The following is a 20,087-nucleotide window of genomic DNA, read 5'->3' as shown; positions in this document are numbered from 1 at the left end:
TCGTAGGAAGTGTAAGGATTGTATTTTGGGCTCTGAAAGGTATTCAATGTTGGTCTCCTGTGCTTCGGAATCCCTAGGCAAGAGCATACGAAAATATATAAATGTACGAATATATTAAACACCCCACACAAGGCCTTTCAATCACTGTGGTCGCCACTATCCTGCGGAATAAGTGGGCTAAGATCAGTTATAAATGGGGTTTCACATTTAGCTCACTGGGGGATAAATGATGCCATTGTTCTTGCACAGATAGGCATACCTATCGCTGGCATAGGAGCTCCAGTCGTCGCAGGCGGAGCACGGTTCCCCAGCCTTGTAGACGTAAGAGCCCTCCACGTTGTTGAAGTCGAAGTGGCAGGTCAGGAAGTGGCAGAATCTGGAGGGACAGCGGGGGATCAAGGATCAGAGCTCCACACTATAACATTACCCACTTGCTGGACGACACCTGGGGGCAGTTGGAAGCCACGACAATGCCACAGCCCACGCGTGAAACTCGATCGCTGATGATGGTGGTGAAGTGACCCACGTGGTAGTCCCTGTGGGAGTTGACCTCAGCATGACATCGATGGAACAAATTAGAGCCACCACTCACCGGACGGAGTCAAAGCCTTTGAGGAGTGCCTCCGGATCAGTGACGTTCCTGTGTTCCTCGAACATCGCATTGAACGCCCGCGCACATAGCTCCTCTATATTGAGCTTCTCCTTCGGGGTCACCACTGCGAGGCACTCGCCCACGTGGGGAAACCTCCGGGTGGACCGGCACTCCGATTGCTTGAAGGACATCGTGGCGGCATGGGTGCGGGCCATGTAGGCCAGTTCCTTGTCCCAGATGAGCCTGCGCATCCTTTTGGCCTGCGGGAACGGCATATTGGCACTCGTCCTCAGATCCCCGCCTGCCAGCAAGTTCCGGAAATTATTAAGGGTTCTTAATATCATCTGCTGGAGTTTTCGATTGTCCGGAATGGCGGTGTGAAACTTGGTCTGCTCGCCGTACACGGGAAACTTGTCCAGTCGGCACATGAAGTGCTCCTTGTTCTCGAGGATGCAACTATGGGTCTTGTTGTTGCAGTAGTTGTAGCCGGAAGCCAGTGGCAATAGCAATAACGCTGGTACAACTACACTCCAGATCATCTTTACTTGGAATTTAAAGTGTGTGGGATGAAAAAGGAATTGTGACTGGAAAACTAGACATTTGGATCAGTTCTGACTTAAAAGCATGTGCACTTCTGATACATTTACAATCGTTGTGATTTTGTAGTACACTATGTAGAGGATAAAATCCTTATAAAGTGTCGCCTTGATCCTGTGAAGTATTTAGGTAAGGGAGATGCGGTCAAGGAGGGCTAATAAATCATACTAACCTGGTCGTAAATGCCGCCTTTGTTTCTGCACAGATTGGCATACTTATTGCTGCCCGTAGTGTGCCAGTCATCACAGCCAGTGGCTGGTTCTCCAGCCCTATAGATATACGATCCATTCAAGTTAGTGAAGTCGAAGTGGCAGGTCAGAAAGTGGCAGAAGCTAAAGGAGAAGTAGGTTTAAAGGATCAGTTCCTAGAGCATCATGAAACGTTAGTAGGTTTAGACTAGAGATGTACATTGAAAGAAGTTGAAACTGATTCAAGTCATACGAACTATAGAATCTCCGAATCACTCTACACCAAACTCACTTGCGGACTGACCCCTTGTGGCAGTTGGAACCCACGGCAAGGCCACATCCCACGCGCGAGACTCGATCGCTGATGATGGTAGTGAAATGGCCCCAGTGGTAGTCCCTGCAGGATCATCCTGGGGTTACTTAAAGCTCGAAGCTTAAACATTAGCCAGCTCACCTGAGGGGGTCGAAGCCTTCGAGTAGGCCCTCCGGGTCCTCGACCTGCAAGTACTCTTCAAACATCATTTGAAACATCCTTTCGAACATATCGTTGATCTTGGGCTTCTGGCTTGGGGTCATCATGGCCAGGCACTCGCCCACGTGGGCGAATCGCTGGGTGGAGCGGCACTCGGAGTGCTGGAAGGACACGGTGGACGCATGGGTGCGGGCCATGTAGGCCAGTTCCTTGTCCCAGATCACCTTGCGCATCCGCTTGGCTTTCGCGAAAGTCTTGTTGTTGTGCGTGGCTAGCTCCCCGCCTGCGAACGAGTTGCGGAGTCGGTTCAGTATTCTCAGTACTTTATCTTGCAGGTGCGGAAGGTCCGGAACGACGGCGTAAAACCTGGTGGTTTCACCCAGGGGACGAAACTTGTCAAGTCGGCACATGAAGTGCTCCTTGCCCTCCAGGACGCACCTATGGGTCTTGTTGTTGCAGTAGTTGTAGCCGGAAGCCAGTGGCAATAGCAATAACGTTGGTACTACTACACTCCAGATCATCTTTACTCGGAATTTAAAGTGTGTTGGATGGAAAAGGTAATGTGACTGGAATACTAGACATTCGGGTTAGTAATGACTTAAAAGCATATGGTCTTCTGATACTCATACAAGCGTTGTAATTTTAAATATTTTAAATAGAGGTTAAACCCTTAAGGTGAGTTGTCGCCTTGATCCTTTGAAGTAGATGGGTAAGGGAGATGGGGTCAAGGGGGCTAATAAATCATACTAACCGGGGGATAAATGTCGCCATTATTTCTGCACAGATTCACATACTTATTGCTGCCCGTAGTGTACCAGTCATCACAGCCACTGGCTGGTTCTCCAGCCTTATAGACATACGATCCATTCAAGTTCACAAAGTCGAAGTGGCAGGTCAGAAAGAGGCAGAAACTAAAGGAGTAGCAGGTTTAAAGGATCAATTACCCGATCATCATGAATCGTTAGTATGTTTAGACTAGAGATGTACAGTGAAACATTGAAACTGATTCAAATCAAGCGAATCATAGAATCATTCGAATCATAGAATCATCCGAATCATTCGAATCATAGAGTCACCGAATCACTCTACACCAAGCTCACTGGCAGTCTAACACTTGATTGCAGTTGGAATTGCGAACACGATTCGGTTAGCGAATCATATGATTCGAATCATTCGAATCACTGAACAGCTCTACACCAAACTCACTTGGAGGGTAAAAATGGGTTGCAGTTGGAACCCGAGGCAAGGCCACATCCCACGCGTGAGACTCGATCGCTGATGATAATTGTTAAATCGGCCAGATTGAAGTCCCTGTAGGATCAGCATCGGATTACTTCAAGCTCGGAGTTCGCAAATTTACCAGCTCACCTGATGGGGTCAAAGCCTACGAGCAGGCCCTCCGGATCCTCGACCTTCAAATACTTTTGAAACAACGATCGAAATGTCGTTTCTAATATGTAATTGATCTTAGCCCTGGCATTTGGGACTGCCACGAACAGGACCTCGCCCACGTGGGCGAATCGCTGGGTGGAGCGGCACTCGGAGTGCTGGAGGGACACGGTGGACGCATGGGTGCGGGCCATGTAGGCCAGCTCCTTGTCCCAGATCAACTTGCGCATCCGCTTGGCACTCGCGAATGTCTTGTTGTTGTGCGTGGCTAGCTCCCCGCCTGCGAACGAGTTGCGGAATTGGTTCAGTATTCTCAGTATTTGATCTTGTAGATACGGAACGTCCGGAACGATGGCGTGGTAAATGGTGCTACCAAGCAGAGGACGAAACTTGTCCAGTCGGCACATGAAGTGCTCCTTGCCCTCCAGGACGCACCTATGGGTCTTGTTGTTGCAGTAGTTGTAGCCGGAAGCCAATGGCAATAGCAATATCACTGGTATCACTAGACTCCGGATCATCTTTACTAGGAATTTATTAAGTGTTGGATGTGGAAGTGTCACTTTATGAATAACTAGATTAAACTGATGTTAAAATAAGTGAACTTTAACAATACAAAATTGATATGAGCTAATTGTTAAACCCTAATCCTGAAAAGAAAAAACAGTTGGATTGATGCTGTTCAGAGGATGGTCTCCACTTACATAGGGAAATATACCGCCGTTGTTTGTGCACAGAAAGGCATATCTAGAGCTGGACGTGGCTTTCCAGTCATGGCAGGAGCTGGCTGGCTTGCCGGCCCTGTAGACATACTGGTACTCCATGTTGGTGCCGTCGAAGTGGCAGGTCAGGAAGTGACAGAAGCTGCAGGAACGCAGGATTCAGGGACGCAGTTGCAGTCAAGAGATCAGCAAATCAGCAAATCAGCAAACCCACCCGACTTTATTGTTTACTTGGCAGTTGGAGCCCACGGCAATGCCACAGCCCACCCGGGAAACCCGATCGCTGATGATGGTGGTGAAGTGTCCCACATGGTAGTCCCTGTGGAATCACCTCCGGATTATCTCAAGATCGGGTTACGAATTGATTCTAGCTCACTTGGCGGGATCGTAGGCATGGAGGAGGGCCTCCGGATCCTCAACCTCCTTGTACTCATCGAACATCTTTGTGAAGAAACTGGTCAGCATGTCGAAGAGACCCAGCTTCTGGTCGGAAGGTGGCAACAGGGCCAGGCACTCACCGACCAGCGGGAATCGCAGGGTGGACCGGCACTCGGAGTGCTTGAAGGACACGGTGGCGGCATGACTGCGGGCCATGTAGGCCAGCTCCGCGTCCCAGATGAGCCTGCGCATCCGCCTGGCGGTGGGAAATGTCTTATTGCGCTTCGTGATGAGTTCCCCGCTGGCGAACACGTTCCGGAAGGTGTTCAGAATGCCCAGCGCATTCAGATGCATATTTGTGGTGTCCGGAACCAGGGCGTGGAACGTGGTGCCGTTGCCGAATGGAGGAAGATCCTTCTCTAGTTGGCACATGAAGTGCTTCCGTTTGGACAGGTTGCACACATGGGTCCTGTTGTTGCAGTAGTTGTAGCCGGAAATCAACGGCAGCAGTAACACCACTGGAAATACCAAGATCAAAGTCATTTTTAGCATAATATCGCTTCCAATTTGAATAGTGTTTGGGTTTGGATTAGATGTGAAGCAAAAATCAGGGTTTGAAATGAATGATTATTTATTTTTAATCAAAAAAACAATCAAAAAAGTGAAACGCCAGGATGTTCCTATTTGGACAATCCATTACAAGATTGTTTTTTTTTAAATACAACAACCACAAGGATTAAAAAAAAAAATTGTATTTTTTTTTTCAAAAAGAATAAAAAACAATTTTTTTAAATTACATAAGTATCATAAATTAATCGTTATCTTTTGTATTTAAAATAAAACTTTTAATAAACTCGGTCCTTGCTAAAATTAAATGAAAATTGTTTAGCAAAATCAAATATTTAGACAAAAAAAAAATAATTTTTTTTTTCCAAAAACAAAATAAACAATTTTTTTTTAAACAACTTAAAATAAACACGTTCCTTGAAATGAAAGTCCCCCATTTAAACAAGGCTTAGATTTGTCAAAATTGTTTTTATTGTTTTTTTTTTTTCGTTAAGGGTTTTTTTTTTAGGAAGAGCTGCCACTAAATTCATTCGGTAATAGTATGCAAAGTTATGTAGTAAAAAGTTTGAGCGAAGGTTGCGCCTAAATGGCTTTAATGAAGTTTAATTTCGATTATTTTTCGGTTAAGATCTTTTCCTTTTTCGATTTGCTTTGCAGAATTGCATATATGCAGATAAGCATTTGGGAATCAAAACGCTAACATAGGTACGAAAATAATTATGTGTAATAAACTATTTAACATAGAGCAATAGGTACGTGGTTTCGCTTCTTTATAAAAATATCTCGAGTGCTTTTCGATGCTACCGGGATGCTATTCAACAGGTAATCAATAGTAACATTTCAACAAACAAATTAGCTTTGGGACACAGTGCTCAAGTAGCTTGGGTGGGTGGGTGGTTGGTATGACAAGTTCGCTTTACAAATTGTGGTTTACTCTTCTGCTGTCCATGCACAGTGGTCACCCACTGAGTGAGTCCTGCGACTCCTTTCTGGTAAAATTTGAATCAAAAATTTTAAGTTTACAACCCGTACCAGTTCTGTTCGATTTATTTATGTTTTTTTTGTTTATTTTGTTTTGCGTTTTGCTTTATGCTTAGCTCGGTTCATCTTTTTTCGAATTGAAATCGCTTATGTTACGGCTATAGGTGTATTATTTATGCAAGTTTCGGTATATACGCTTGGATTCGCCAAGAGCTTCTATGTACTCTGCTGATTTACTGTCGGAAATACGTATTGTGAATGCAACTATTAGTATAAGGTATATAATTATCAGTTGATTTCCTAGAAAATTTCCAAGTTCAAATTTCACTCTCTCTCTCTCTCTCTTCTCTCGCTTTTCGCGCGACGCATGCACACGTACAAATATATAAATGTCTATATGTGTTGTATATATATATATATATATATATGTATATATATGTAGATGACTTATACAGGGAGGCACGTAATTTGAAACAGAAGCGCCCTTAACAATGGGGAAACAATCTAAAACTAATTAAAGCGTGTGTTTACATGTAGGGGTAACTAAATAGAATACTTCGTATGTACAGGCTGCAGACATAACCGTCATCTGCAGCAGGATCCGCTTTGATCTATGTATGAATTCGGATAACAAAAGGTTGCCTGCCATCGTACGACGACCACGAGACTAGAGACTAGATCTTGGAGACACGCGCACAGGCTTACACATTGGTTGTATAAAAAATATATATCAAGCTATACACTGTTTTGTATCACTAACGGGGCGAGGATCGGATCGAGACCGAGATCCTCCTACACGCAGGTCGAGGATGCATGAGACACGCTGGCCGCCGCCGCCGCCGCCGCTGCAGCTGCCGCCGCCGCCGCCGATGAGGATGCCGCCGTGGCGGCCTCCAGATTGAAGTCCTTGCTGCGGCAGCACATCTCGCAGATGCGCTTGGTGTCCGGATTGAGGAACGTGCAGAAGCTGCAGCTCCACTCGTTCGGGCTGGTCACAATCAGCTGCGGCGACACGGCCGGCGGTTGCTTGGGCACAGCTCCCGACCGCTGCCGCGATCCAGTTCCCCGATGGCCGTCCACCACGGCCGTTTTCAGTGCGGACTTGACCTTCCTTACGCCGGCACTGCTGCTGTTGGGCAGCGGACTAGGCGTCGGAGCCAGCACAGTCTTGGCCTCGCGTCGCGTCGTCGTTCCCGTCTTCTTCTCCAGCGTGCGTGCCTTCTCGCCATTCGTTGGTTTCACCGCCTCGCGTCGCTTCTCCGGCGGAGCAGCAACTGCGGCCCCATTCGTTATGGTCAGCGAGTCCAGGTCGAGGCTCTGCACGAGCAAATCCTCGCGATCGCCCAAGTCCTTGGTGTAGCCGGTGCGCTCGAGGTTCTTGAACACATAGTTCCAGGACTCAAAGCTGCCCACGCCCTCCTGCACCTTGGGCATCATCAGGGGCGGCGAGGCGCTGTCCAGGGTCACAAAGCCATCCAGGCTGGCCGAGTCGTAGCTGTTGATGTCGGAAATGGTGGTGGGTACATCACGTTCGTTGCCGGACCTCTTCGCCGGAGCCGTTCGACTAGCCCGCTCCTTCAATTCCTTGTGCATCATGCGATTATTGTCCATGGTGATCTGTTTGAAGCAGGGGTTTATTAAGGAATGCAACTAATAATAAGCTATTTGAAACCCACCTGTTTGTCCGCTGATCGCGGATGCTTGTCAGTCGGATTGATGCCACCCGCCTCGGCCAGCGCCCGCATGCGGCTGCTCTTGGGCACCGGACGGGCATAGATGTACATGTCCTGGGCCGTTGGCGGCGGCGCCTGCGGCAACGTGGTGGGCAGATCGTAGCCTCCGTAGGTGGCATACATGGCAGCCGGATTCCCGCGCAGACTGGGCGTCACCTGAGCCCGCAGTTCGGCGTACTGCGGCTCGTAGTCGTGCGTGCCGAAGTCGTGCTGGGTGAGTTGCGCCCGTTCGTCAAAGTCGATGAGATGGTGGTCCGGCGGATACGTGCTCTGGCGATGCTGCATGGCGGCCAGGGCGGCGGCAGCTGCCGAACTGCTCGGCTGCCGCTGCCGGTGGTAGCCGCAACTGTGCGCTGGGCCCGTCTTCCCCAGCGTGGCGTACATGTGGGGGTGCTCCCCACCGCCGTAGACGTCGGCGGGCGGCGAGGCATACGGGGCATTCAGCTGGCTGGAGATGTTGTACGGCAGCGGGTAGCGATTTCCCGGCGCATTGTAGGCCCCCGCAACAGCCGCGTAGGAGGCACTGCTGCCCAGGCTCAGGCCATCCAGACAGTCGTACGGCGCCTCGTAGACGTGGGTCAGCTGACACTGCTGCTGCTGCTGATGCTGGAGCTGCTGGTCGAAGGAGTGGCGGTGCGGCAGATGGGCATGCGGCTCCTGGTAGTGCTCCAAGCTGCGCGAGTGCGTCATCAGCGGACCGGGCAGATGCGGCAGCGGCTGCTGCAACGGTGGCGCCGGATACGGCGGCATATACTTGGCCACCTCGTTCAGGCCATTCGGATGCAGGGCACAACTGCCGGAGCTGCCGGGATGGTGGGCCAGGTTGTTGCCATGCAGGACACAGCCGGATGGCGCCACATTGCTGTACGTGTTCTCCTGCACCGGCGGCTGCTCCTTGCGCATCCGTTTCTCACTCAGGTGGCTGACCATCTCCTTGATGGTGCGCGTGGTGCCGGCGACGAGGCGCTCGCGATACTGCAGTATATCCTTCCAACTGCAGCTGTAGCCCGCTGCCGTCACTCCAGCATAGATGTGCTTCATGATCTGGCACTCCACATAGGCGGCCATGGCGTCGCGCGAAACATTCGTCACCTGATCCGGACAGATGGGCCCCTCCAGGACAAAGGTGTCCTCGGAGAGCCTGCGATAGCCCATGGCCAGGAAGAGCTGCTCGGCGTCCAGCAGGCGGGATTGGATGTCGTGCTGGAAGCAACCCGAATAGGTCTGCAGAAAGATAGTTCAATGAGTTAGTCAGGCACGTAGATCATTTAGATTCGGCGGTAGCCACCTTGAGTGTGCGATATTCCTTGCGCCAGGGTTTTGTGAACAGGTTGTTGGCATACTGGCTGATCTTCTCGAAGGCCACGATGGCGTTCTGAGCCGAAAAGTCGGACAGTTCGCGCACGGATCGCCGCAGGACATGCCCTGTCTCCGGCAGGAAGAACTTGCGATCGTGCTGCACCACGCAGAGGAAGTCCTTCAGGCAGCCTGCGAATCGGGATTGATTAGCTCTGCTCAGAGACCAGATTGGAGGGCACACTTACCCTCTAGCTTCTTGCGCTCCTCGAGCTTCTGTATGCTCTCCTCCGTTTCGAGGAAATTCCAGTGGCGCTTGAGTATCTCCTCCCACAGTTCGGGGAGGAGGTCGCGCGGCACGAAATCTGACATGTCGGGCTAAGGACTCTCATTCAAGGCGCCTCCGGTTTCTGCAAAACAAAACAGCAAGGTTACACCACTATGGCAAACATCTCGAGAGCCTTGAGCCTTGAGCCTCGAGCCCTTGCCATAGCTATTGATTTTCTACCAAGAGCATGAGCATGAAGATGCACTTGTCTGGCATGAATCACCAGAGCCACATCTCTTTTTGGCCCCGCCAGCATGACGCACGCAGCAATCGAAACTTGCACCAAATAAATAAATAAACTAGATAAACAACTGTGCTTCGCTAGCAACTATTCGAGTGGAGTAACAATAGTAGCTGGCCAGATATGAGCATACAATGGGCCCGTCATCGATAGTGGCACTCCCGAAGTGCTTATCAATTTCCTTCCAGCCAGAAAAGAGTCTAACCAGTAACAAAAACAGTTGACAACAATAAGCCCACCGGAACGTTCACCTGTGATTAAGTTTACTCTACTAAGAACAATAATATGCAACAAATTATTCCATAGCGGAGCGAAGCTGACTCATTGACAGGGTGCCTCTTCTGTGGAATATTTTTGTTTTCCGGGATTCCCCTTTAATTTATATAAACAATCAACGAAACTCTTTATATTAACTGCTCTTTTTTCAGTATGTATTTTCAAAAGAGAAGCTTAATTTAAATTTCCTTTTGAAAAATTATAATTTTGATTCTAATACAGTACTGTTGACCAATGAATACAGTAGTATCAAAACAAAACCTTTTAAAATCATTTTCTAATAGATTTTGGTTTGTTTTGTTTGTTTGTTTGCGTCAAATATTTCAGATAAAATAAAAAAATATATGTAGGGCAATTTAAAAATTTACTTCTAAGATGGTTTTGACAATATACAATCTACATAGGTGTACAATATTTCTTATCGCCTTAAAGCTTATCTAATCTTTAAGATATTTATTTGTACAATACATATATATGTATATTTAAACATCACTTTCTGAAACGGCACCAAACAATTGACATTCAGTGGGCAAAAAAGTTAAAGAACATTTTATAAAAAATTTCAGTGGAAAGTGTACCTCAGCTTCTTTTGCTCACAGTAAAATAACATTTGGGATGAATTCTTGGAACAGACAAATTCACAAGAATTCGCAAGAATTAAAGGAAAAATTCCACTTTTAAGCAAAACAATGCAACAAGCTTTTTTATATACATACATATGTACATACAAAAATAGTTTACGAACATTTTATATAAAATTTCAGTGCACTTTAACTTATTTTTCCAATTGTATGTACGTTTTCTGGATAAATTCGATTTATAGCAGTAAAAAGGGACGCTGCTCAAAAATGTTTTTATGGTCATAGAGAAATTCGAAATATGGCAGTTCGACCTAAGATTAAATTTTATGAAATGTATTAGCTATTAGCTTCTAAGTTTCAGTTTGAAAAATTTCACTCTACGGAATATATTTTTAAGATTGTATTTCATTGTTTAGTTATACATATGTACATATGTATGTAAGTACTTCAAAAGCCAAGGATTGATTAAGTCAAAATAGGTCCTGATCTACCATTTGTTGTAAATATAAAAAATAAATATATCTAAACTCTAATTAGGAAAGATAGCTATACTAGCAACTGCCAGCTTAAAATAATATGTGTTAATTGTAGATATTTAAACTCGCACCAAATACTACATATTTAGCCTTAATTAGTAGCTTATCTGGGATGTGAAAACGGTTAACTTTTGACTGCCCTTAGAACAAAGTATTACCTACTCTCTGGCCCCAAGGAAAGCCCACAAATGCAGAATTGCAACGCCAGAAGCCTCACAATGACATCGATTGGGCTTTATCTCTCCGCATTTAAAACTTCAGCAAAGAGAGCCAAGCCACTTGATATCGGCTATCGTGTGAGCCAAAGATCGTGCGTTGGCCTTTAGCTTGCGATATATGTATAACAGTCAGTGGGGAGAAATGGAGAACTTGGGGAAAAGAGAGCTACGTTGAATAACCTTGGGCAGTGACTCACTTGGCGGTTGGCGCTCCAATCAGAATGCGAATGAGACGAAAAGCGAGCGTGAAAAAAACAAGTGTAATTGCAACTGAGTAAATAGCGAAAAGGAAGCAAAGAGAACCGAATAAATCAGGGTGTGAATGGGCGAGAAAGGGGAACAGAACGCGAAATCAGCAAAAGTGTTGTGTGATAAGAGTTAGTTCTTAATAAAATATACAAAAGAAAACAAATTACTCTTATATTAATCTAAATCGCACACAAAAGTTGACTTTCCGGTTACGTTATCGTCTGTATAAGCTAAGATTTGTATTAAGGGCCGAAACTGTTACTGCTTTATAATTTAATTTCACTTATGTAAGTGCAATGTTCTTGATTTAATTTAAACGATTGATTAAATGACAAGAGTCTGAAAAGTAGCTAAGGCTAAAATTCGTAAAGTTGAAAGAACAAGGATATCTTTAGAATACCTTTAAGGTCAGAACAATCAAAGGCTTAAGCCATTTTTTGCTAGAAACTAAAACACCAAGCTTAATTTTTCTAGTTTCAAATAAAATATATGTACTTTTGCCATATTAAATGATAACGCTTGAACTTCCTAAAAGACAGAACAATGATGTAGCGTTTTTCCCCTAAAAATTAAAACCTACTCCGAATAAATTAAACATACTTGCATTTGATAAGCAGCCCCAGGAAATGCATTTTATTTAACATTCTCAAGCAATTTGTTCCTTTAGCATAGAGCGGGGAAAAAGGAAAAGCGGGGCCAAAGAAAGTACTCGCTTTCATGGGAAAAACTTAATTTAAGTAACCAAATGAAGAGAGATGATTACAAGACGAATTAAAATCAATAGCCTGCATGCAAGGTAAAGTAATAAGACTCTTGCCAACAAAACTGAACTGAGTGAAAATGTGGTCAGAAGATGTGTTTATTTATTTACATTAAGTAACTGAGAGCGATGCACAAACATGTTCGCACTCACGTTATATTAATTTGATGGGTTTTTCGACTGGCTGGATGACGGGTAATTGAATTTTCAATATTTATTGCCGCTCCTGTCAGACGATTACGCAGAGTGGACACATAAATGCCTGCAGCCGAGTGAAAATGCCTTTGGATTGGGCCGAGAATGTGTGCTGACATTACAATGGACGCAATATGGCAGGGATTTGAGGCGTTTATTGATTTAGGCAGGAGTCCAAAGTTTGCACTGAGACTCTGCTATGCTCTGCTCTGCTTTGCTCTGCTCTGAAAGTATCGATTGGCCAAGAGCCCAGGATAAACCATCCATGCAACAGTTTCAGCTGGCCGAGTCATCTGCCCTGGCCAGCGATACGCTATATATACTGGCCATTATGGGCGATTATACTATATACATATGTGTCTGCCTACCGGCAACCGATGGCAGGGTGCTCCCATTCTTATTTTCAGCAAGGCGTCACTAAATTTAGCAAATAAAAGCTCACCCGGCTCTTTGGCAGGCAGAAGGCAAGCAAAAATTTGAATTTTGGGTTTCGAAGTGAAAATACCATGTGATGATAATGAACCAGAAACGTTTCCCCCCAGAAGGTGTATTTAAACAGGTCTATAAAATGTTGAATCGAGAGGAATTCTATAGTTGTTCAAGTAGAATGGTCTGATGGCCTAAAATTAGTAAGAAAAACAGGCTGCTTAGCCTTCCTTCCTATACTTTAGCACAATAAACATTAATCTTTAAAATTAACAAGTTTAATAGTCTTTACTTGTTATTCACTATTTTATTTATATATATACATAAATATAAATATATATATATATAAATATGTTATATAAATTTGTTATAATTTGTTTTTAAATTTAAATAAAATCTTTCTTTCTGTGCACTCTTTAAATTAGCTTTGTTGTTTACTGGTTCACTTGTAACTTTGTTCACTTGCTTAATTGTTCATTGGCTCACTTGTTTATCGAATAACCGAGCACAGTTAACACAAGCTCATTGTAGTGAACCTTCTTGGCTCACCCACTCATAAAGCAACGCCCTGATACCCTGTAATCCAAAACCAGGAAGTATCCGCTTTAAACTTACGCAAATTCCCAGTTGTCTGCTGGTTGCTCGAACTCTCATTTTTGCATTTTCCTCCGGAAAAGTCCGCGTGCTGGAAAAGTCAACACAAGTTCACCTCTCCAAATTTGTGCGTGGGTGTGGGTGGCTTGTGGGCAGGGTGTGGGGTTGGCGATTTGGTGGCTTGTGGGCGGGGGAGCGTGGGTGGGTTTATTTTTAGCCCTCCAACGGAAACGGGCAGCGAGATAAGTCGGATTCTGCTTCCGCGATGTTGTTGTTTTTTTATGCTATTATTACTAACAAATATTACGCTATTCCGTGAGCTCTGCTTCTTGCTTGTTTGCGTTGACAAATCTTGCTGCGCTTTCACAATCAAATACAAAATCAAATCAAAACTCGTTTTTCCGCTCGTTTTTCGTTACTCGCACTTTCGCTCGGGCATCGGCTGTGCTCGCAGTTAATTGGAAAGTCTTTGTTTTTTCACACGCGTTTATCACAATGGTAAATAAAACAGAAATTAAGTCAGTTAAATCAGCTCGGAGAACTTTTGATAGTGGTGGAGAAACATCGATGCTAACATCGATTTCATCGATGTTTTCTAAACTTCGGTCTTATCGATGCTTGGCGGGCGGTATCGATGTTTTTCCATCTCTACTCAGCCGCAGCGCTGCCCAATAACATAGGACTGTTAGGAAAACAACGATTCAACATTGCCTTTACAAAATCGATTTTGAATTTCGAACTTTGAACAAAACTGCGGTTAAGAAATTTATGTAAAATTACAGCATGAAAATATATATAATTAAGTGTTCTGTGGTGGTGGTGTATAAATTTCTGTAAATCCGAGATATGGCGACAAAAAACTTTTTCGAAAAATACCATACCATACCAATGCATACATACATGATACTTTCCCTTATAACATACATTTTTATAATTCTGCGCATTAACAAAAATATGATTGAATGATGTATTTTTTATTGTGAAGCTTGTAAAAGATTAAAGACTAGTGCGGATCAGGAACTGTAACAATTGCAATTTTTATTAAAAAAAATTATATGTTATTCTATTACATATTTTTTGATAATTTTTAATTATTAAAATTATTTTAAATAACAAAAATCAAAAATATTTTGTGCACTCTTTTTGAAAGTAGGCCTCATATATTGCCTAAGCCATATATTGCCTAAGCCAGTTCCCGCTCTTATTGGATTTACAAAAATTAAATATGAAAATAATTAAACAAGTGTAACAAATTTAATGTTAGTAAATATTTTTTTCAAAATTATAATAACACTTATACAAATCACTGTATGTGCGCCACGATACTGAAAAGTAAATTAATACCAATACTAAATATGCCAACATATGTAGGTATATTCATTTTAGTATATTTTTTTAAAAGTGTCTATTTATGGCGGTTCAGATGTGGTCACACCGAACACGAGTTTATAAAAAATGGAAATTGATTTGGGATTCGCGGAAAAAAGCGACGATGCCGCTTGGCTGAGCAATCGATACTTTCCCAGCAAGCTGGGTGGGCAGCCCGCCTGGCTGGAACTGGAGCATCTGCCGGCCACATCGCAGCTTCAGTGCAGCAAGTGCCAGGCGCCCAAATCCTTCCTGGCCCAACTCTACGCCCCCTTCGAGGATGAGTTTAACTTTCACCGCTCGATCTATGTGTTCCTCTGCAGGAATCCCGACTGCCAGGTGGCCCAGAGTGCAGGGTAGTTCTGTCCAGCTTTTGTGATTGATTAGGCACTTAATTTATACCTTCTTATTCAGCAATTTCACAGTGCTGAGGTCGCAGTTGCCGCAGAAAAACAAGTTCTTCTCGGAGGAGGAGCCGAGCGACGTGGGAGATCCTTTGGTAGGAACAGCAGTCACATTGGCAAAGCTCCAACTCACCTCTAGCCTTGTCTTTCAGCCCGCCATCGCCTGCCTGAAGAAACTGTGTGCCGCCTGCGGTTGCCATGCTCCACACGCCTGCAGCAAATGCAAGGCCATCCACTACTGCTCCGCGGAGCACCAGCGGATGCACTGGCCACAGCACAAGCCACACTGCGGAGCATCGGTCGGCTCTACTCCCACACCTCTAAGCCAAATCGTTTTCCCGGAATTCGAAATTGTCATGGACAGCAATCCCATGGAATCTGGCGAGGATGCCAAAGACGATGAGGCTCGCTTGGCCGAGTTCCAGGAACTGGAGGCCAGTGGACAGACGGGCGATCTGAGCAACGTTTCCGAGGCTGAGATGGACAAATACTTTGGAAACACGGCAAGTGCCGACGACAAGACCTTCGGTCAGTTCAAAAAGCAAACGGCAGCGGAGCCCGATCAGATTGTGCGCTACAAGCGCGGTGGCCAGCCCCTGTGGATCGCCAACACCGCCCAGACGGTGGAGGATCAGCTGAAGGAGCTGCCCAATTGCGGCCGTTGCGGAGGAGCCCGCCAGTTTGAGTTCCAGATCATGCCGCAAACGCTGACGCTGCTCGAAGACGACAGCCTCGACTGGGGCGTTCTGGCGGTCTACACCTGCGCCAAGAGCTGTCCCATCGAGGGCTACGCGGAGGAGGTGCTCATCAAGCAGGATATTGTGGCGGAGGTGGAGCAGAGTTGACATTAAAATGCATACATATCAATTTTATTCTTGTCAATTACGGAACACACGCAAGCGTCTCTACTTCAGCTTAATGATGGGGAAGTAGCTGTGCTTGGAGAAGTCAAACTCGGGCTGGCGCTTCACTTCCTTCTGGTGGCCGCGGGCCAAAACATTCATCACCACAAAGTTGGTCCGCGCTATTTGCAGCAGATCCAGCATCTGAAAGAAAGGCATTTTAATCTCTAATCGTTACATCATGTGCTTAGTTAAGCCACCTCCTGGTCGGGATTCTGAATACTTTCGAGGACATTGCGTGCCTGGTCAAAGTGCTTGGCCGCATAGGTGTAGAGATCCTCGACGCTGGGTCGCATCATGTGCTCCCGGATGTTCTTGAACTCCGCGTACGAGACGGGGGGCGGACTAGTGAGCGTGGCGAAGGGCAGGAAGCGGCGATTGTAGCGGATCTCCTCGTTGTCGAACTGGGAGAGCGGCAGGCGCACGCGGCCGTCTTTGGTGAGGGCGCCCATGGCCTTGTACATTCCGCCGCAGAGGCTGAGCAGGGCGTGGTAGAAGACGATCTCGGCGCGGTAGGGTCGCTGCTGCTTCTTGTTCTTCTTCGGCTTGGCCGCCTTGCGGCTCTTGGCCGCTCCGCCGCCACCGCCGCCGGCGCTGGACTGGATCTTGCTCTGGTGCTCGGCGTACTCCTCCTGGGCCAGCAGGATGTTCTCCGTGCGTGTCAGGGCGGAGACCAGGAAGCCGATGAGGAACTCGTACGGATACCAGTAGATGTAGAGGAACTCGTGCACGGCATACAGCTCCAGCTCGAAGCCCGACATCAGGAAGATCAGCATGGCGCGGAAGCAGTTGTACAGCACCCACGTGGAGAAGTGGGTGCTGTGCTTCAGGGCAGTGGCCCAGGGTTCGTTGCCCTCCATTGCCCGCTCATTGGCCAGCTGGTTCATCAGCGAGTCCAGCCGCGCCGCATCCACCTGGATGGTGTCGAAGTTCTCGATCAGGCGCGCCAGCTTGTCGCGCTGACGGGCGCGATTGAAGCCGCAGATGCGGATGAACTGGGTGAAGGTGTTCATGTTGATGCAGTAGCGGAAGAAGTTCTCCAGGTGCTGCTGCACCTTGGGATCGGCGGCCACCGGATGCTTGGCATTCAGCACGGGTGGCGAGTTGAAGATCTGCACCGAGTAGCGCAGGAATTGCTTCATGGGCAGCTTTCCGTGTGCCATGCGCATGTTGGCGCTGAACAGGCTCTGCAGCACGCTTCTGGACAGGATGCACTGGCCCGACTTCTTGCTGTACTCGATGAAAAAGTTCTACGAAAGGGAATCGTTTATTATTAGTTATTTATTGTTGTGCCAGATATGACCTACCAGCGCCGAATAGTAATCCTTGTATTTGGAGACTTTGCAGGCGTACTTGAACCGCGAAATCATCTCCTCCAGGAACTGATAGCTGGCCGGACGATCCCTGATCTTGATGCTGCGCGGAAAGGCAGGCGGTTGGCTGCGGTCGTGGATGCGTGGCGAGAAGCCCATGGGATTGGGTGCTTCAGCTGTTAAGTCGGTGGAATACTGTGAGATAAAATTATAGAAGCTATAAGGAGGAGCACAACTTACAGCCCTTCTCGGGTTGGGTGCCCCGATCCAGGGTGTTCCTTATGCCCGGCAGCATTTCCGAGGCCACGAGCAGGATTTTGTAGATGTCCACCTTGTCGTCGACGGTATCGTTGCTGGCCATCTGCTCCACGTGGTAGATGACCTGGAAGAGGTGGCGCATGAAGCGCAGCCGGTGCACCACGGCCATCCAGTCCTCCGTGGCCGTCGTGAGCTTCTTGCACTTGCGCACCAGCTGGTCCTCCACCTCCTTGAGCGAACTGTAGACGGCTGCTGGCTGTGCCTTCTCCGCGGCCAGCAGGGCGGAGTTGCCGTACAACTGGAAGTCCTCCTCCTCGTTGACGGCGGCCACGGCAATGATGTTCTTGATGACCACAATGAGATTGCGCACGGCCGTGCAGAAGACGCGCAGCGCTTTATCCTTGATCTGCGACGGAGCGTGCAGGTAGAGGCAGGTGAAGAGCACCTGGTCCATGGAGTTGCCCTCCAGCCAGGACACCAGGCAGGAGAACAGGGCATCAAAGATGCCGATCAGTTCGGAGGGCGTGAGATCGTCCAGTTTGATGGCGCCGGTCTGGAATGAATCCAGGGATTAGACTTAGAAGCGATAGTGTTTTGTAGAGGGGAATCTCACTGCGATGGCTGCCTCGAAGGAGGGCGGCGGCAGATCCTGCTTGTCGAAGCCCATGCCCACGTCCATCTTGGGATCCATGATCTCTATGGCCGACATGGCCTCGAACAGGCCGAAGAGCATGTCCTGGGCCAGTTCGCCGGGCTGCAGTTCGGCGCAGGCGTCGTGAAACTCCCGGGTGACGTCCACCCAGCCGTGCATCGGGTACTGGGTGATGTCCTCGGCGGCACTGCCGCTCCTCATGGTGCGCTGCACCTCCGGGTCGAGGAATCCGCACTCGCTCGCGCTCCACTCGTCCTGCTCCGAGCTGCTGGCCCTGGCAGCAGCTGCCGCCGCGGCTGCAGTGGCCGCCTGGAAATCCGGAGGCTCTGCAACGCTACTGGGGGATTCAAATATACATATGAACTCCATAGATACATTTGCCGGTGCCGCATGCCTCACCTTCCGTTCATAATGCTCGCTTATTTCCTGCCCAGCCAAGTGCGATCTCTATGCCTATTATATATGTACTCTACAGGTCTTTAGCCTGTGGCTCGACTCGCCACAAATATGCTTTTATTTATAAAAGTTATACCCTTTTATGAATAAACATATGTAACTTTTAGTGTGACCAAATGTCAAACATAAAGGCATGCCTTGGGGTACCAAACGTACAGCTGTATACCAAAAATATGTCTTAATTTGGTAAATCGGCTTTTTAAGCCTTTTTCTAAGCTTTTTAAGGCTTAAAAATGTTATTCGATGGTAAAACATCAGATTTGTATAAACAACAGTAATAAAGGAAAATAAAGTTTAAATGATTTTGCTATTTTTCATTTCGCGCCAAGTCTTAAAGTATTTTGCAGCACTACACTGTTATTTTTACCAGCGCAAAGACGGTACAATTAAACAATTCAAAAAAAAGAGGCAAAATAAATCTTCCACAGTAAATAACTTTAAAGATAATACCGTTAATACAAAATACATATTTCATTAGAAAATAAGCAACCATTTTTATAACAGTACTTAACAGCTGGTGGTCTTTTATTTACGCGGCAAGTCGTTAAGCAGCTTGCAACCCTGACTTATTTAAAAGTGTACTGTTATCATTAACAGCACAGATACGTTACAAATGTTACTAAGTTCAAATGCTGAGTCAGGTGAAAATGGAAATAAACAGGAAAACTGAATAACCCACGCAGTTCATTGGACTGGCGGCTGGCTCATTAACTAAACCAAGTGACTGAGACTGCAAGCCAGCGTTTTTCAAAAGCCACAGAACAGTACCGCAGCTGATAAAAGCCGGGTCGGAGTAGTCGCCTTGTTTCTTTCAAAAACACACATACTTATGTTCGCCTTGATTAAACTAAAAACAAACATGTACTATCTTATCAAGCGCATTTGCGACCGCTGTTATCGCAAACGGAAAAGCTTGCTCACGCTTTCACTCCGCATTTCCACTCCGAAATTACTGAGCGACCGCCCCACCGATTTTGGGGTTGTCCACCCAGCCGAGTGTTACAAGTATCAAAAATGCGAGTGGAAACTGAAATCGAGGGGTTGGATTGGTTTGTTTACAACAGAGTCCCCATTTTCACTCGCTCTCTCTCCCAAAATCGTTATCTTTCTCTCCCTTGGCTCCAAAACCTCTCTAATTTTTCGCGTTTTTACTCAATTATTAATTCGCTAAGCACTTATGTTAATTTACTGTTGGTATATCTTCCCTTTGGTTTTAATAGAAATAATATAACGATTATACATATGTTTACTGTTGCATACTTTTAAGCAGTTTAATAGGAGACTTTAAATCCCTGGTGATTTCTGTGGCACCCTTGAATTTTATTTGTTGCGATATATTTTGTATTCAAATCATTTTATACCTCTTTATACCTTTTTAAAGGTACTAGAATCAGAATAAAATCAAAATTTTTTAAATG

The 20,087-nt window shown here is 46.4% G+C and overlaps 7 protein-coding genes across 15 annotated transcripts; 1 reads left to right on the top strand and 6 right to left on the bottom strand.

Moving 5' to 3' along the window:
- LOC128253923 (venom allergen 5-like) lies at positions 1–1,270 on the bottom strand. Its single transcript, XM_052982634.1, has 5 exons — positions 1,234–1,270; positions 593–1,176; positions 432–536; positions 217–376; positions 1–161 (listed from the first exon to the last, which is right to left on the bottom strand). Exons 2-5 carry the CDS (start codon positions 1,129–1,131, stop codon positions 138–140), a joined length of 828 nt encoding a protein of 275 aa, XP_052838594.1. The 5' UTR covers positions 1,132–1,176; positions 1,234–1,270; the 3' UTR covers positions 1–137.
- LOC128253921 (venom allergen 3-like) lies at positions 1,107–2,523 on the bottom strand. Of its 3 annotated transcripts, XM_052982631.1 has the most exons (5): positions 1,832–2,523; positions 1,670–1,774; positions 1,362–1,521; positions 1,234–1,303; positions 1,107–1,176 (listed from the first exon to the last, which is right to left on the bottom strand). In XM_052982631.1, exons 1-4 carry the CDS (start codon positions 2,368–2,370, stop codon positions 1,283–1,285), a joined length of 825 nt encoding a protein of 274 aa, XP_052838591.1. In that variant the 5' UTR covers positions 2,371–2,523; the 3' UTR covers positions 1,107–1,176; positions 1,234–1,282. The 3 variants fall into 3 exon arrangements, with proteins under 3 accessions (XP_052838591.1, XP_052838590.1, XP_052838592.1); XM_052982630.1 differs by having other exon boundaries at positions 1,165–1,303; XM_052982632.1 differs by having other exon boundaries at positions 1,165–1,303; positions 1,682–1,774.
- Positions 2,296–3,756, bottom strand: LOC128253920 (tabinhibitin 10-like). 3 transcript variants are annotated; one of them, XM_052982629.1, is made up of 5 exons: positions 3,218–3,756; positions 3,056–3,160; positions 2,601–2,760; positions 2,479–2,543; positions 2,360–2,423 (listed from the first exon to the last, which is right to left on the bottom strand). In XM_052982629.1, exons 1-4 carry the CDS (start codon positions 3,754–3,756, stop codon positions 2,520–2,522), a joined length of 828 nt encoding a protein of 275 aa, XP_052838589.1. In that variant the 3' UTR covers positions 2,360–2,423; positions 2,479–2,519. The 3 variants fall into 3 exon arrangements, with proteins under 3 accessions (XP_052838587.1, XP_052838589.1, XP_052838588.1); XM_052982627.1 differs by lacking the exon at positions 2,479–2,543 and having other exon boundaries at positions 2,296–2,423; XM_052982628.1 differs by having other exon boundaries at positions 2,366–2,543.
- Positions 3,745–4,940, bottom strand: LOC128253922 (venom allergen 3-like). The gene is made up of 4 exons (XM_052982633.1): positions 4,334–4,940; positions 4,172–4,276; positions 3,940–4,099; positions 3,745–3,885 (listed from the first exon to the last, which is right to left on the bottom strand). Exons 1-4 carry the CDS (start codon positions 4,885–4,887, stop codon positions 3,880–3,882), a joined length of 825 nt encoding a protein of 274 aa, XP_052838593.1. The 5' UTR covers positions 4,888–4,940; the 3' UTR covers positions 3,745–3,879.
- Positions 4,941–6,564: 1,624 nt separating this feature from the next.
- On the bottom strand, positions 6,565–13,891 carry LOC128254496 (protein tamozhennic). Of its 4 annotated transcripts, none has more exons than XM_052983640.1 (5): positions 13,338–13,891; positions 9,161–9,322; positions 8,905–9,104; positions 7,560–8,840; positions 6,565–7,500 (listed from the first exon to the last, which is right to left on the bottom strand). In XM_052983640.1, exons 2-5 carry the CDS (start codon positions 9,282–9,284, stop codon positions 6,676–6,678), a joined length of 2,430 nt encoding a protein of 809 aa, XP_052839600.1. In that variant the 5' UTR covers positions 9,285–9,322; positions 13,338–13,891; the 3' UTR covers positions 6,565–6,675. The 4 variants fall into 4 exon arrangements, with proteins under 4 accessions (XP_052839600.1, XP_052839601.1, XP_052839602.1 ...); XM_052983641.1 differs by lacking the exon at positions 13,338–13,891 and adding an exon at positions 11,509–11,810; XM_052983642.1 differs by lacking the exon at positions 13,338–13,891 and adding an exon at positions 11,532–11,810.
- An 834-nt stretch (positions 13,892–14,725) lies between these two features.
- Positions 14,726–15,955, top strand: LOC128254499 (programmed cell death protein 2). Its single transcript, XM_052983646.1, has 3 exons — positions 14,726–15,040; positions 15,099–15,183; positions 15,241–15,955. The coding sequence occupies exons 1-3, from the start codon at positions 14,772–14,774 to the stop codon at positions 15,931–15,933; spliced, it is 1,047 nt and encodes a 348-aa protein (XP_052839606.1). The 5' UTR covers positions 14,726–14,771; the 3' UTR covers positions 15,934–15,955.
- LOC128254498 (N-alpha-acetyltransferase 35, NatC auxiliary subunit homolog) lies at positions 15,936–18,798 on the bottom strand. Of its 2 annotated transcripts, none has more exons than XM_052983645.1 (6): positions 18,613–18,798; positions 18,175–18,547; positions 17,544–18,114; positions 17,298–17,479; positions 16,191–17,240; positions 15,936–16,134 (listed from the first exon to the last, which is right to left on the bottom strand). In XM_052983645.1, exons 1-6 carry the CDS (start codon positions 18,621–18,623, stop codon positions 15,994–15,996), a joined length of 2,328 nt encoding a protein of 775 aa, XP_052839605.1. In that variant the 5' UTR covers positions 18,624–18,798; the 3' UTR covers positions 15,936–15,993. The 2 variants fall into 2 exon arrangements, with proteins under 2 accessions (XP_052839605.1, XP_052839604.1); XM_052983644.1 differs by having other exon boundaries at positions 18,175–18,550; positions 18,613–18,797.
- Between the last annotated feature and the right edge of the window lie 1,289 nt (positions 18,799–20,087).

This window comes from Drosophila gunungcola, assembly GCF_025200985.1.
Source record: "Drosophila gunungcola strain Sukarami chromosome 2R unlocalized genomic scaffold, Dgunungcola_SK_2 000004F, whole genome shotgun sequence".
Lineage (NCBI taxonomy): Eukaryota > Metazoa > Arthropoda > Insecta > Diptera > Drosophilidae > Drosophila > Drosophila gunungcola.
Note: the sequence above shows the minus strand (reverse complement) of the source record. Positions and strands in the feature narration are given on the sequence as shown.

What these genes read in the sequence shown, in the direction of transcription:
- LOC128254499 (XM_052983646.1), top strand. Translation starts at nt 14,772, where the DNA reads ATGGAAATTGATTTGGGATTCGCGGAAAAAAGCGACGATGCCGCTTGG. An exon ending in CAGGTGGCCCAGAGTGCAGG is followed by an intron (nt 15,041 to 15,098) that starts GTAGTTCTGTCC and finishes CTTCTTATTCAG; the next exon opens with CAATTTCACAGTGCTGAGGT. An exon ending in GCGACGTGGGAGATCCTTTG is followed by an intron (nt 15,184 to 15,240) that starts GTAGGAACAGCA and finishes CTTGTCTTTCAG; the next exon opens with CCCGCCATCGCCTGCCTGAA.
- LOC128253923 (XM_052982634.1), bottom strand. Translation starts at nt 1,131, where the DNA reads ATGATCTGGAGTGTAGTTGTACCAGCGTTATTGCTATTGCCACTGGCT. An exon ending in CCCCAGGTGTCGTCCAGCAA is followed by an intron (nt 377 to 431) that starts GTGGGTAATGTT and finishes CTGTCCCTCCAG; the next exon opens with ATTCTGCCACTTCCTGACCT. An exon ending in ATGGCATCATTTATCCCCCA is followed by an intron (nt 162 to 216) that starts GTGAGCTAAATG and finishes CTTATTCCGCAG; the next exon opens with GATAGTGGCGACCACAGTGA.
- LOC128253920 (XM_052982627.1), bottom strand. Translation starts at nt 3,756, where the DNA reads ATGATCCGGAGTCTAGTGATACCAGTGATATTGCTATTGCCATTGGCT. An exon ending in GTAGGCTTTGACCCCATCAG is followed by an intron (nt 3,161 to 3,217) that starts GTGAGCTGGTAA and finishes CTGATCCTACAG; the next exon opens with GGACTTCAATCTGGCCGATT. An exon ending in AACCCATTTTTACCCTCCAA is followed by an intron (nt 2,761 to 3,055) that starts GTGAGTTTGGTG and finishes CTACTCCTTTAG; the next exon opens with TTTCTGCCTCTTTCTGACCT.
- LOC128254496 (XM_052983640.1), bottom strand. Translation starts at nt 9,284, where the DNA reads ATGTCAGATTTCGTGCCGCGCGACCTCCTCCCCGAACTGTGGGAGGAG. An exon ending in AGGAATATCGCACACTCAAG is followed by an intron (nt 8,841 to 8,904) that starts GTGGCTACCGCC and finishes ATCTTTCTGCAG; the next exon opens with ACCTATTCGGGTTGCTTCCA. An exon ending in CGCGATCAGCGGACAAACAG is followed by an intron (nt 7,501 to 7,559) that starts GTGGGTTTCAAA and finishes TGCTTCAAACAG; the next exon opens with ATCACCATGGACAATAATCG.
- LOC128253922 (XM_052982633.1), bottom strand. Translation starts at nt 4,887, where the DNA reads ATGCTAAAAATGACTTTGATCTTGGTATTTCCAGTGGTGTTACTGCTG. An exon ending in CATGCCTACGATCCCGCCAA is followed by an intron (nt 4,277 to 4,333) that starts GTGAGCTAGAAT and finishes GTGATTCCACAG; the next exon opens with GGACTACCATGTGGGACACT. An exon ending in CAAGTAAACAATAAAGTCGG is followed by an intron (nt 4,100 to 4,171) that starts GTGGGTTTGCTG and finishes GCGTTCCTGCAG; the next exon opens with CTTCTGTCACTTCCTGACCT.
- LOC128253921 (XM_052982631.1), bottom strand. Translation starts at nt 2,370, where the DNA reads ATGATCTGGAGTGTAGTAGTACCAACGTTATTGCTATTGCCACTGGCT. An exon ending in GAAGGCTTCGACCCCCTCAG is followed by an intron (nt 1,775 to 1,831) that starts GTGAGCTGGCTA and finishes ATGATCCTGCAG; the next exon opens with GGACTACCACTGGGGCCATT. An exon ending in AAGGCGGCATTTACGACCAG is followed by an intron (nt 1,304 to 1,361) that starts GTTAGTATGATT and finishes AATACTTCACAG; the next exon opens with GATCAAGGCGACACTTTATA.
- LOC128254498 (XM_052983644.1), bottom strand. An exon ending in AGGATTACTATTCGGCGCTG is followed by an intron (nt 17,241 to 17,297) that starts GTAGGTCATATC and finishes TCCCTTTCGTAG; the next exon opens with AACTTTTTCATCGAGTACAG. An exon ending in TTCAGAATCCCGACCAGGAG is followed by an intron (nt 16,135 to 16,190) that starts GTGGCTTAACTA and finishes CCTTTCTTTCAG; the next exon opens with ATGCTGGATCTGCTGCAAAT.